Here is an 11,060-nt window from a genome sequence, read left to right on the forward strand (position 1 = left end):
TTGCCGGCCTCATAATCAGCGCAATTATGTTGCATTTTCAAATTCCAAGAGCTCGTTCAGAGGCTGGTCTGGTCTGGTCAGGGCTGGGCTAACAAGTGCCGCGAGTTTGCCTTTGTAAACCGCCGACCGATGGCGACGCCGCTATATCCTTGTTATCCTGTGCTGTGCCCAACCGCAAATGTGCTAACGAATCCTGCCGCCGACGCGACCCGCACTCGTCCAATTAACGCGAAAATTCCACCTGAAACCTTCAATCGGTAGAGAGGCGTTAAATGTTCTCGCACCTTGCTGACTTGGCAAAAAAAAAAACAACAAAAAATAACAGGAGTGGGTTTATCACTCTACGCTGAACAAGGTATGAACAGGGCATATCGTTGAGGTCAGAGAGCTCTTTCCACAATCGCAGTACATGAAACATTAGATACTCTCCCGTATCCTAAGAGATGAAAATTACGATTGAGGATACGAACAGATATTTCAGGGATTATACATGTATATTCGATCTGATAGAAGATGTGTTATTGTCTTTTGAAAGTGCAACAGAGCTTTCTAACTGGTAGAATTGATTTTTTCCCAGCGCAAAGCACTCTCTCTCACTCTGTCTCAGTCTCTCTCTCCCAGTGCCAGTGCGTGTCTCTTGTCTTGCGTCTGGGTGGTGTCCATGTCCAGTGGTCGCCCCGAATGGAGGACAGCTTACGGAGATGCGAAGTGATCGACACTAATCCTGGACAGAGCCGCTTACTGACAAGTCGAAGCCGACTGGGAAGTAGAAGCCGTTGAGTGGCCGGAGTGACAAGTGAGCGGATCGAGTGGTAGTGGCAGTGCTTAATGTTCGATCAAACACGATTGAGCGGCGATCGGGGATGGGGCATCGGCGGGGAACACAACTGCCTGGTGCTCTTGAGAAGCATTATTTGACCTTTGAGGTTCCTTTTGGGGATCCTTTCAGTTGAGTTCATAAGTCACCGCTTTCTCTTTCATTTCATTCTGTCGCTCCATTAATAATAAAGCCATTATTCATGATTATCCAATCGAACGCATTTAACGATCCTTGCACAAGGATAATGACAGCGTGCAGTTATCTTGCGGCCCCTCAATGCGCTCAATTATTGTATAATTTACCGGGGCCATTGTTCGATCGCCTTTCTTTTTTTCTATTCAGCGATCAGCGATTGAGGATCGTTAATTTTCTGTTTTTTTTTTGTCATAAACCACTTTCTAATCGGTGCGTTGCGTCCTGTTTCGGTTTCAGGCATTGTCTCGGGCGCGCTCTGATCTCATTAGTACGCCCCATTTAGCACCTTTCTGTGGCGGCATCAGAATCGGGATCAGGTGCATTCGGCCGCCTTTGATGTCGGCTCGAAGCGTGAACAAGTGGAGTACGAGCTAGGAGTAACGAGTAGTGTCCTTGTTACGGTATGGCTCATTGTCCTGCCACTGCACGCCCCACAGTTCCCCATCCAGTAATTGTGTCCGAATTCGATTCGATTCCCACGATTACTCTTCATGCTCAGGCTTCATGCACAGCCTTCAGGCCGGCCAGGATGTTGACCCAACTGATTCGTTATGCTAGCGGCTCTATTGTCGGCTCTTGGCCAAATATTTGCATAAGCCTTTGCGGAAACCGGAAATCGAAATTCCACCGATCGTTATCCGCTTCCCACACCTTTCCTTTTCTCTCAACGGTATTCATCGCTTAGCGGTTTTCACAGCTAACCAAATACGGGGGAGAGCCTTGCGATCTGATCTTCCGCAGCAACCCACATCAAAATCAATAAAGCAACAGATTTCCGATCGATCCCCTGACTGACTGACTCAAAATTGATTTCTACGCCCAGATTTCTATCCCCATTCCAATCCTCATCACGCCACGATCATCATCGGCATCATCAGCATCATCATCGGCATCAACAGCTCATCAGCATAACAATCAAAAGACTGAAAACCCTTTTGGCACTTCCTCGCCTCGGTCTCTGCTTTGGAATTTGCCTGTTTTTATTATAATTTGTGTTTAGCAGTGTTTCCATTTTTCACACCAGATCGAACCCACAGGTGCCTGGCATACAACGGAGGGAGGTGCGGAACGGTTCCAGGGTCTGGGTCTAGGCCATTAAAAAGGCCACTTTTCGTAGAAACGCTCTGCATCGAAATTGATTCGAATGCGTTCGATTTGCTTAATTGAATTTTGTATTTTGTATTCCAGGTGGAGACCCATCGCATGCGATGAGGATGAGGATGATGATGATGATGAGGATGAAGACGAGGAGCAGTGCCAGCGGTAAGGGATGGACGGCTGCTTCTTTAATAGATTCACACGCACGTTGGATCGTCTGGATCGTTTGGTCCGTTAGGGGATGTGGAGTGGAGACAAAAATATCCACAGATTAGCGGAAATATTCAGGCGATCGATGTTTGTATAGAAAATTCCAGCAGAAAAGTTCCTTTGGGAAACCTTAATGGAATGGAGAGTCTTTATGGAACATCTATAACATTTTCCTCCCAAGATCAGTAGATGGCGCTTTGGCTATTAGAAATGAACATTTTGCTTTCGTTTCTTTCTCGTTTCTGGAAGCACCACTTTCATCTGTTGCCGCAATTTGCAGTTGCAGTTGCATTTGTAGTTCAGCGGAACTTCGACTCGGCTTCATTATCGAGGAGCCATAATAGATATTTGATTGAGGGGCAACGGCTACCCACTGGCTTCGGTGGAAGCTGTTGCGGGACAGGCGCTGCAACTTGAAAGAGCAGCCCAGCCTGGTGACGGCTGCGGCTTCTGCTCCTGCCGCGTGTCCGGAGTCGGGTCGGGGTCGGGGTCGGTGTCGGGCTAGGACAAGGATCACGGCCAGGTCCGGTCAATTAGAAACACATCTTATGGGCGCAACCTCTGAAGAGGCTTACAAACGCCTGACAACTGCCTTACAATTTGCTGCCCGCTGTCCGTCTGTCCGGATGGAGAAAGAATGGAGAGCCTTATGTAATTTGCGTTGACTGCTTTTCATTATCATTGTCCTGGGCCATTGGACAATGGACTTTTGAAAGCAAGGATCAGCTCAGGGAATTGCATTCATTCTATGCCCCGCCACCGCCACCGCCACGTGCAACGCGTCCTGGAAAGGATGCGTTTGTTTTGTGCCCATCGGTTTCTCGGACATTCGCCACACGCTGCGCGTGCCTCGTTTACCAATTGTCCCCTTGGCCTTTGGCCTTTGGCCATTGCCCGAAAATTATATGCATAAATGTCACAATGTCTGGGACTGTCGTAGTCGCTCAGTCTACCTCTGCCTCCGTCTCTCTGACAGTCAGCCACAGCTGGAGGCCAGGAACGACTCGGACTTATGCAATGCCTACCATAATGCTCCTGGCTATAGCCATAGTTTCGGCTATAGGTATGGCTTCAACGGAAGCGCATCAAAGTAGAGGGCCGCTGCCAGAGAAGATTGACCTTGCCTCTTGGCTGGAACTGAACTGGAGCTGGAGGAGCTATGGCCTGGTCGTCTGTCACGGGCGCGATCATAACATTTCATTGCCATAATTTCTTATGCAAATATCCTGTGGCAGCATGGCGAATTTATTAATTACTCGCCAAATGCCCCCGACAACTGAAACTAAAGATGAAACTGGAGCTGGAGCTGGAGCTAAAGATGAGACAGAAGTTGGAGTTGGAGCTGGAGCCGGAGATGGAACTTGGGCTCTCCATTCCGCTGGCGGTGGTAGGAGCTTCCCCAGCCTGCCTGTCGGCTACCGGTTGAGACCGGGCGCCCTGGCAGGGATATCCTAGCAGAGAGCGTTATGATTTTTATTGGGTTTTTGTACTTCTTAAAGTACCTACCGTAATATATTTGCATTGTACCTGTATTACTAGCCAAGCGATCAGCGCAAGAATCTCTCTGCCAAAGGAGCGATATATCGATGAAGTATTATTCCCAACTGAGCTCTCCCGTGGGTTTTCCGTAGGTCATCACTCAGCAAGGGTATCAAGAGCGTCGGCCTCCGACTAATAGCACTTCCCAGACGTTTCTATATTGGATTTTGGTATCTTCCGAAAATCAGTTCCAAAAAATACGTTGGAGTTCCACCATGTGTGTGTGAGTGTATAATTAAAATGTTCAAAAAAGCGACAGTATTCATTTTTTCATCATAAATTTCAAAAAGATTGCCATTTTGGCGCGGGACTCGCGCGTCTCCCATTTGAAGTGCACCGCAAGGCGCAAGTCGCAAGGCGCAAGTCACAAGGCGAATGACAACGATGCCCGTGCCCGTGCCCGTGCCCGTGCCCCAAAAGCTGTGGAATGAACGGTATACCAGGGATAGGAGGGTACCGAGATATGGGGAAAGAGTGTGGGGTATACTCGTATGTGGCATGGGGTTGGAGAGGACTCGGAGACTCGGAGACTGAACCACATTTAATTGGGATCTGGCTGCAACCCGTTTTTGCTGTTTTGCAGTTTATTTTTTCGAGTAATTTTCAAATCAAACCAAGGTCTCAGCTCGTCCGTTCGTCCGACTGTCCGCTCGTCCGGGTGTCCGCCAGTGCCAGTTGCCAGTTGCCACTCTTATCGGCGGCCTTCCTTCCCAAAAACTCTGGGGCCCCCAACTCTCGAGGGCCGCTTTTTGGCATGCGCGTGCGCAGCGGCAATTTGATGAAATGCATATGAAATCAAAAGTGAATTTCGAGATGAACTCCGCTGTCCGCTAGTTGGGAAGGGGGAGAAACACCACACTCTACTGTCCGCTGTAGTGAAGGGTCAAAAACACTCCCCTGCCCGCTGCTGGGAAGAGAGAGAGAGTGAGAGGGAGAGTGCGCGGGGCGACTAATTAGCTCAGTCACGCAGTGAATGGAGAATCCCAGATATTCATATATCGTATATATACATAAATATATACATATTTTATATTTTATATCCCTCTGAATAATGCCACGCGTCGTCTAGGCACAGCCCCTCTTGGAATGTGCCGCTAGCGGTTGGTTCTTCTCTTCTCCAATTAAATGTCGTAAATTTCATTATAAAAGCTGCAATATGACGAGTCCGTTGCTCTGATGGGGTCCACAGCTCTGGGAAGATAATTTAAATTACCTTGAGACTCCACAGAAGCAGAGGCAGAGGCGGTTGAAGTTGGAGTCAGGGGCAGAAAGAGAGACAGCCGCTAGAACCGCTTTGGCAACTCCCCACAGAGCGTATGGTAAAAATATTATAAATGACATACATTTACGGCTATTCCATGTCTATAAATCACTTATTCGACTCTCGAGTAATTTTCGAATTTTTGCACCTCCTTTTAATATGAAATACACGCCACAAAAAGATTTCATAACATAATGTGAATATGAAAGATTGATTTTGACTTAGACTATCTGCAGCATTGGTTTATTAATTCTTGAAAAATACTTGCGGTTCGGGTGTCAGTGGTTCCATTAAAAGATGACACATTCTGGCTGGATGACCACTGATTCCGTTTTAAGAAATAAAATTGGCCATAATTTGATAAAACACAATATAAAAAAAAATAATGTCTCGGTTCTTGAGCTACTGATTCCAAATACCTCTACATATATTACACAGATTACGCCTCAAGTCTTTCTATTCGATTTACAAAATTAATTTTGCGACTTGTGAACTCCTCCCTGTCGGTGTTCCCTGACGAAGACGACGATGGAACGAAGGAAGGAATATTTTATTTGACAATAAAAATTATTTTCGTATAAAACATTCGTTTAATCGTTTTTCACGAAAATCTTCTAGTCTTTCGAGCCATTTCTTGAACCCATTTTTCTTATAGGAGTATATCCATCTTGAGAAGATCAGGCGAAAGTTTCCCTCCGCCCGGTGGCCCATTTCTGTGGGTTTTTGCTTCATTTGTTTGTTTGGTTCATGGCAATTAAAGAAACGTGCTCCATCCTCATCCTTACCAAAGCCCATCGCTCCTCATAGCGGGGAACGGAACACCTCATCCAGTCTATAATTAAGGAAGAAGAACGCTTTTGATGAATGCCGGACGCCGCTCTTAAGGTAATTAATTTAAATAATTCGCCAAAGTGAAAGCCCCGCGGTAATATTGAGACATTTTGTCGGGTAATTAAGCCATTGACCAAAGCTCCATTCCATCTCAAAGGGAGAAATTAACTCTCCCTTTCTCTCGTTTTGGGTAAAACCTTCATTGGAATTTGTTACATATACTCGTACTACGCAGGGTTCCTCGCATTTCTTTCATAATTTCTAATGACCCTCAATTGGTGATCGGTGATCGGTAATCGTAATCCCCTCTAGGGCTCTTTGGGCTAAATTTTTGAAATACTTTTGAGTATCGGAACGACAGTATCATTATCATTTCAGCTGCATTGTCAATACTCGTATATAATCAGCTTAACTAATAAAAATGTACAATTCAATTTAGATCCTTAAACGCACACAGGATGAGGGATACAGCGATACAGGATACAGCTCACGCAACACGCAATTGTCCCTCTTGGCCCTTGTCTAGTCCTTTGATGGAATTCGGGTTTGGTGGGCGTTTTAATTGCTCGGGGCTCGGGGCTGGTGATCGGTGATCGGTGGGAATCGGTACAAGAAACCAGAAACTGTAACAATGCCCCGAGAACGAGAGTAGAATAGAACAATTTACGATTGTTTCTGCGACAAGTGCACCTTTGTTGAGGATCTATCTGCGAGTGCACTTGTATTTCGCAAGAAGTTACATAACATCGTTTTGTGGACAATAGTGCACGCGATCGGAATTAGCTCGTTGAAGAGTCTCTCTCTCTCTCTCTCTCGAAGAGAGACATCTCCACAATGTTCGTATTGTCGGCACTTGTTCTGTCATCTCGCTGAGAGCACGCCCCTCATTTGAAGACCATAGATCCATGGGATAGACACTGGGATATCGGTGCGAATATCTCTAATTGCAATGCGGTTGACATGCGATCGGGTCTGTCTGCAATACCGCACCGCACCGCAGCCCCCACTCTTTTGCTCTCTTTCTCTCGCTGTGTCGCTGGGCGAAATCCTGGAAAGATGTCAGGGACGAACATAAATTACATTATTCTTTGTCAACATTTGTGAGTCAAAAACGCGTTCATGTTAAACAAATAACTCACTTGCTGCCCGTTCGCAGCTCTCCTCTCCTCTCTTCCTTTGGAGAGATCGGGAGAGCACCTCCTCTTGAGGAGCCCTCTCCTTGATGTTATTTACGAGACATCAGTCAGCATCAGACGGTGTCTGGGGCCATGGGGCCATGGGGCTGCGAGAGGTTGGTTGTGGCGTGTTGTAATAAGAGCATCCTTAATAAATCATAAATTTATTCGGCCAGAGGCCGAACGCCGATCCGGCGATCGCCAGTCTGCCGCTCCGTTCCATTCCGTTCCGTTCGCTCGATGCAGTTGCATGTAAAGAGACCTCAACAAAATGCACAAAAAATATATACATACTTGTACTCGTATATATATAAATGAGAGCCGAAGACCCCGAGGGGCAGCAGATTCTGTTTGGATCGGCATCGGCATCGGCCCCAGGGCCTGGCCTGGGCCCGGGCCCGGGCTGGTCGCGATCGATCGAATCGGATCGCTACATATTTCTGCATATATTGCTGCTCCCCCTGAACTCCTTGGCCGTGGAGTTGGGCTCCCTTTGGGCCATGTCAAACGTATTATTAACTTCACACAAAAAGCGTTCGATTTTGCACCGTTTGCTGTCGCCGGACACTGTCGTATGTCGTCCAATGGGACCGCCACCAGAGAGGATCGGATTGGATCGGTTCGGCTCGGATTCGATCGCAACGGAATGGAACTGAGTGGCCCCCATCTGCAGATCAGTCTCTGTCTCAGTCTCAGTTTCAGTCAGTTAATATGCAATGCAAAAACAGGAAAAAGCCGGAAATAATAATTCGATAAATGCGCCATGAAGAGGGGGCAGGCCTCATGACCAAGAACCGTTCGAATAAGCGTTCTTCTGTGGCGAATCCATGGCGAATACTACGAGTATCGTGGCAGCGATTGACGGAAGTGCGTATCCCAATTCATTTATCTATTAATGAGCTTCACATGGTACGTACACTAGCTCCATCGTACAGGCAGCAGGCAGGAAATGCGCGTGGGAGTTGCCCTTTGGAGCGGATGTGGTTCGTCGGCCAGGGGATCTCGCCTAGATCAAGCCGGACTTCGACTTGGACCTGGACCTCCGCCACGACTGCGACTTCGACTACGACCAGAAAATGTTCAATGTCCTCGTCGTCGTTTCGGTTGGCATCCGCTATCTCTGCCAATGCCATCGCAGGGCATTGCATTTCATTGGCCGCAACTGCAGCTTCCGTTGCTTCCCAGCAGAGTCCCACTGTCTGCCACTGCCACTGCCACCGACACTGTCTCTGTCTCTGTCGCTGGGGTCCTTTGTCGGGGGCGATCTTAACAATTTCCGACTGGTGTCCACTGATCGTTGTGTGCCCATGTCTTTCCCATCTTTACACTGGTAGAACAAGCCACCTAAAAAATAGCTCTGGAAATGTATGTAACTGAAATCTAAACCTTCTAGCGAAATTACAAGTCTGAGAGAATGGGAATTGTTAAGGTACAAATTGGATCGCCCAATGATATTTTCTCCCAGTGTACATCTTTCTGGTTTTGGCTCATGTTTTGCATACATTGCTCGAATAACTCAAAATTAGTTCAGCCGCAACAGAAGCAGCAGGATAGCAGGATAGCAGAGCGCGGCTCGGACCATGGGAGACAATTCGCGGATCAATCGATCGATCGATCGCCTGGAATTGTCGGCATCCCGCCTCTGATTAACTCTGCGCGACCATGACCATATGCAAAAATGCGCCAGGTAAATTACTTTACTTTACTTTACTGAAATTTACGTTGCTTTGCTTTGCTTTGGTCTCAGATATATGTATGTGTATCTGAAACCTGACAAATTGTTAGGATAATTTACGACCGATCTCTAGGGAATTTAACGGTACAGGCTTTTGTTGGGTTGGTCATTGGATCAGATATCTTGGGCTGGACTAAATAATTAAATTGAGTCTCAAAAAATTCTTTTACTGTTTGGGGTAAATCTTTGAGAGTCAGCGGTCAGCCAGTTTCAATGTAATTCCAGTGGAATCTTTGCCAAAAAAGGAGTGGAGGAGGGAGGACACAGGAGTCTGGACACAAAGTTTTTGTTGCTCCAGCTCGTATAGTCTCTATGAAAAAGGCTTCAGACGAGACTGAAAGACGGGCAAAAATTGTTATTTTTTCAGAACTTCCTAGACTAAAATATGAACTACACCAACACTTCTCACTTGACAAAATTGTTTGTTCTCTTCAATCTGAAAAGGTTCGAAAACTTCTTCCGTCTGAAATCTTTCACAGTTTTTTTTAACTCTGAGTTATCCATTCTGCAAAAACTTCTGTAAATAAAGGAGCTATACAAATTTGGATATGTGTGCCTTTTGAAATTTTGTTCATCGTCAAAAATATCAATCCTTCAGAACATCGGATCCATAATATGAGTGATTATTTTCCGCTCCAAATCACCCATTGAGAAGTCTTGAAATGATTTAGTTTTTAAATATTATCAGTTTAATGTCCTCCATGTTTGTTTGTTTGTAAAAAAAAAGAGATTCTTAATAGTACATTGTCTTCCATTATGAGCTAGATCTTAGGGTTGGAACAGTCTTATAAACTATCTAATAACCAGGCACATTCAGGGCTCTTAAGAACTAATTTGTACAGGCAAAAAAAAGTATGCTTTGAATGTGCCTGGAAAAATACAATACTTTGCTGGTGCGAGAGGTATATAATACTTGGCGGGCCAATCAATGGTTCGTTGTGTGGTTGCGACTAGCGGTGGATCGTACGTGGCAGAGGTGTACTCGCACGGATCCGCTTAAAGATCATCCTGCCAGAGCGAGATGTAGTCGAGGATGTCCTCGTCCTCGGTCCCAGAGCTGCAGGAATTGTTGCGGTAGTCCTCGTAGCTAGACTCCAGCTTCGTTGTGACTGCCGTTGGCTGCACCAAATTGGCTGTTGCTGTTGCTGTCGCTGTCGCCGATGCTGCATTGTAATAGGAGGAACTGCTGTTGCTACTGTTGCAGGAGCTGACGCTGCCGGTGGGAGAGCTGAGCTGAAGTTGCTGTTGGAGAGCGTACAAGTGCTGCTGTTGCTGTTGCTGCTGCAGCTGCAAGTTCTGTTGCTGGAAGAGCATATGTTGCTGCTGCACATGGTGATGATGGTGCTGCTGTTGATCAGTCCGCTTGTGATCGTTCTCATCGATGACCTTTTGCAGCCGACGTATGTACTCGACGGCCATGCGCAGAGTGCTGACCTTGCTCAGCTTCTTGTTGGCCCCCGGACCAATGCCGCGCCGACCGTTGCTCAGATCGGCGATCACAGCCACGGGAATGTGCTGCCGGAGCTGGCTGAAGCCGTTGTTGACCTGCTTGACCCGGTTGCGCTCCCGGGCATTGCGACGCACCACCGAGGCGCCGCCGATCTCCTGCTCGAAATGATCGTACTGATCATAGCCGAACATGTCTTGGCTTGAGTTGTCGCTGTCCAGTGCCATGGCAGATAGATGGGATGGATGGATGGATGAGTAGAAGGATGGCTTGTAGACTGGTGACTGGGTCTTCCCTGCGAGCGCTGGCTCTGTTCTGATGCCCTTCCCCGGTCCGCTCGGGCTATTTATAGGGGCTCGGGCCCCGGTCTGGCCAAAGATCTCACCTGCAGAGTCGAGAGTCGGCTACCTGCGCGTGCGCGCGCACACACAGGAAGCAAAGGTGCAAAAAGGTGCAGCATCAATGTGGCTCACTCAAGGATCGCTCAATCCGAGCCACTCCGCCCCACTCAATCTCCCAGCGAGACTCTCTTGAGAGAGTAAAGTAAATGTCTCTCAGGGATCTCTGCAGCTGCCTCTTCTGTGAGTGCTTCTTGAGTGCTTTGAGTGCTTTGAGTGCTTTGAGTGATTTGAGTGTTCCCAGACTGAGAACGGTTTGCCTCGGAGTCTTGGGCTCTTTTTTACAGCTGCCTGTCTGCTGCCTGCAGCCTCAAACTGGGGCTCGGATCGGGCCTGGCTCTGGGACTGTCG

At 47.4% G+C, this 11,060-nt stretch overlaps 1 protein-coding gene across 1 annotated transcript; it reads right to left on the reverse strand.

The window, feature by feature from the left end:
• Positions 1 to 9,860: 9,860 nt before the first annotated feature.
• Positions 9,861 to 10,538, reverse strand: LOC6598346 (achaete-scute complex protein T5). The gene has a single exon (XM_002023436.1). The coding sequence runs from the start codon at positions 10,536 to 10,538 to the stop codon at positions 9,861 to 9,863; it is 678 nt and encodes a 225-aa protein (XP_002023472.1).
• Positions 10,539 to 11,060: the final 522 nt, after the last annotated feature.

This window comes from Drosophila persimilis, unplaced genomic scaffold (assembly GCF_003286085.1).
Source record: "Drosophila persimilis strain 14011-0111.01,24,50 unplaced genomic scaffold, DperRS2 tig00000579-arrow-pilon, whole genome shotgun sequence".
NCBI classification, from domain to species: domain Eukaryota; kingdom Metazoa; phylum Arthropoda; class Insecta; order Diptera; family Drosophilidae; genus Drosophila; species Drosophila persimilis.

What these genes read in the sequence shown, in the direction of transcription:
- LOC6598346 (XM_002023436.1), bottom strand. Translation starts at nt 10,538, where the DNA reads ATGGCACTGGACAGCGACAACTCAAGCCAAGACATGTTCGGCTATGAT.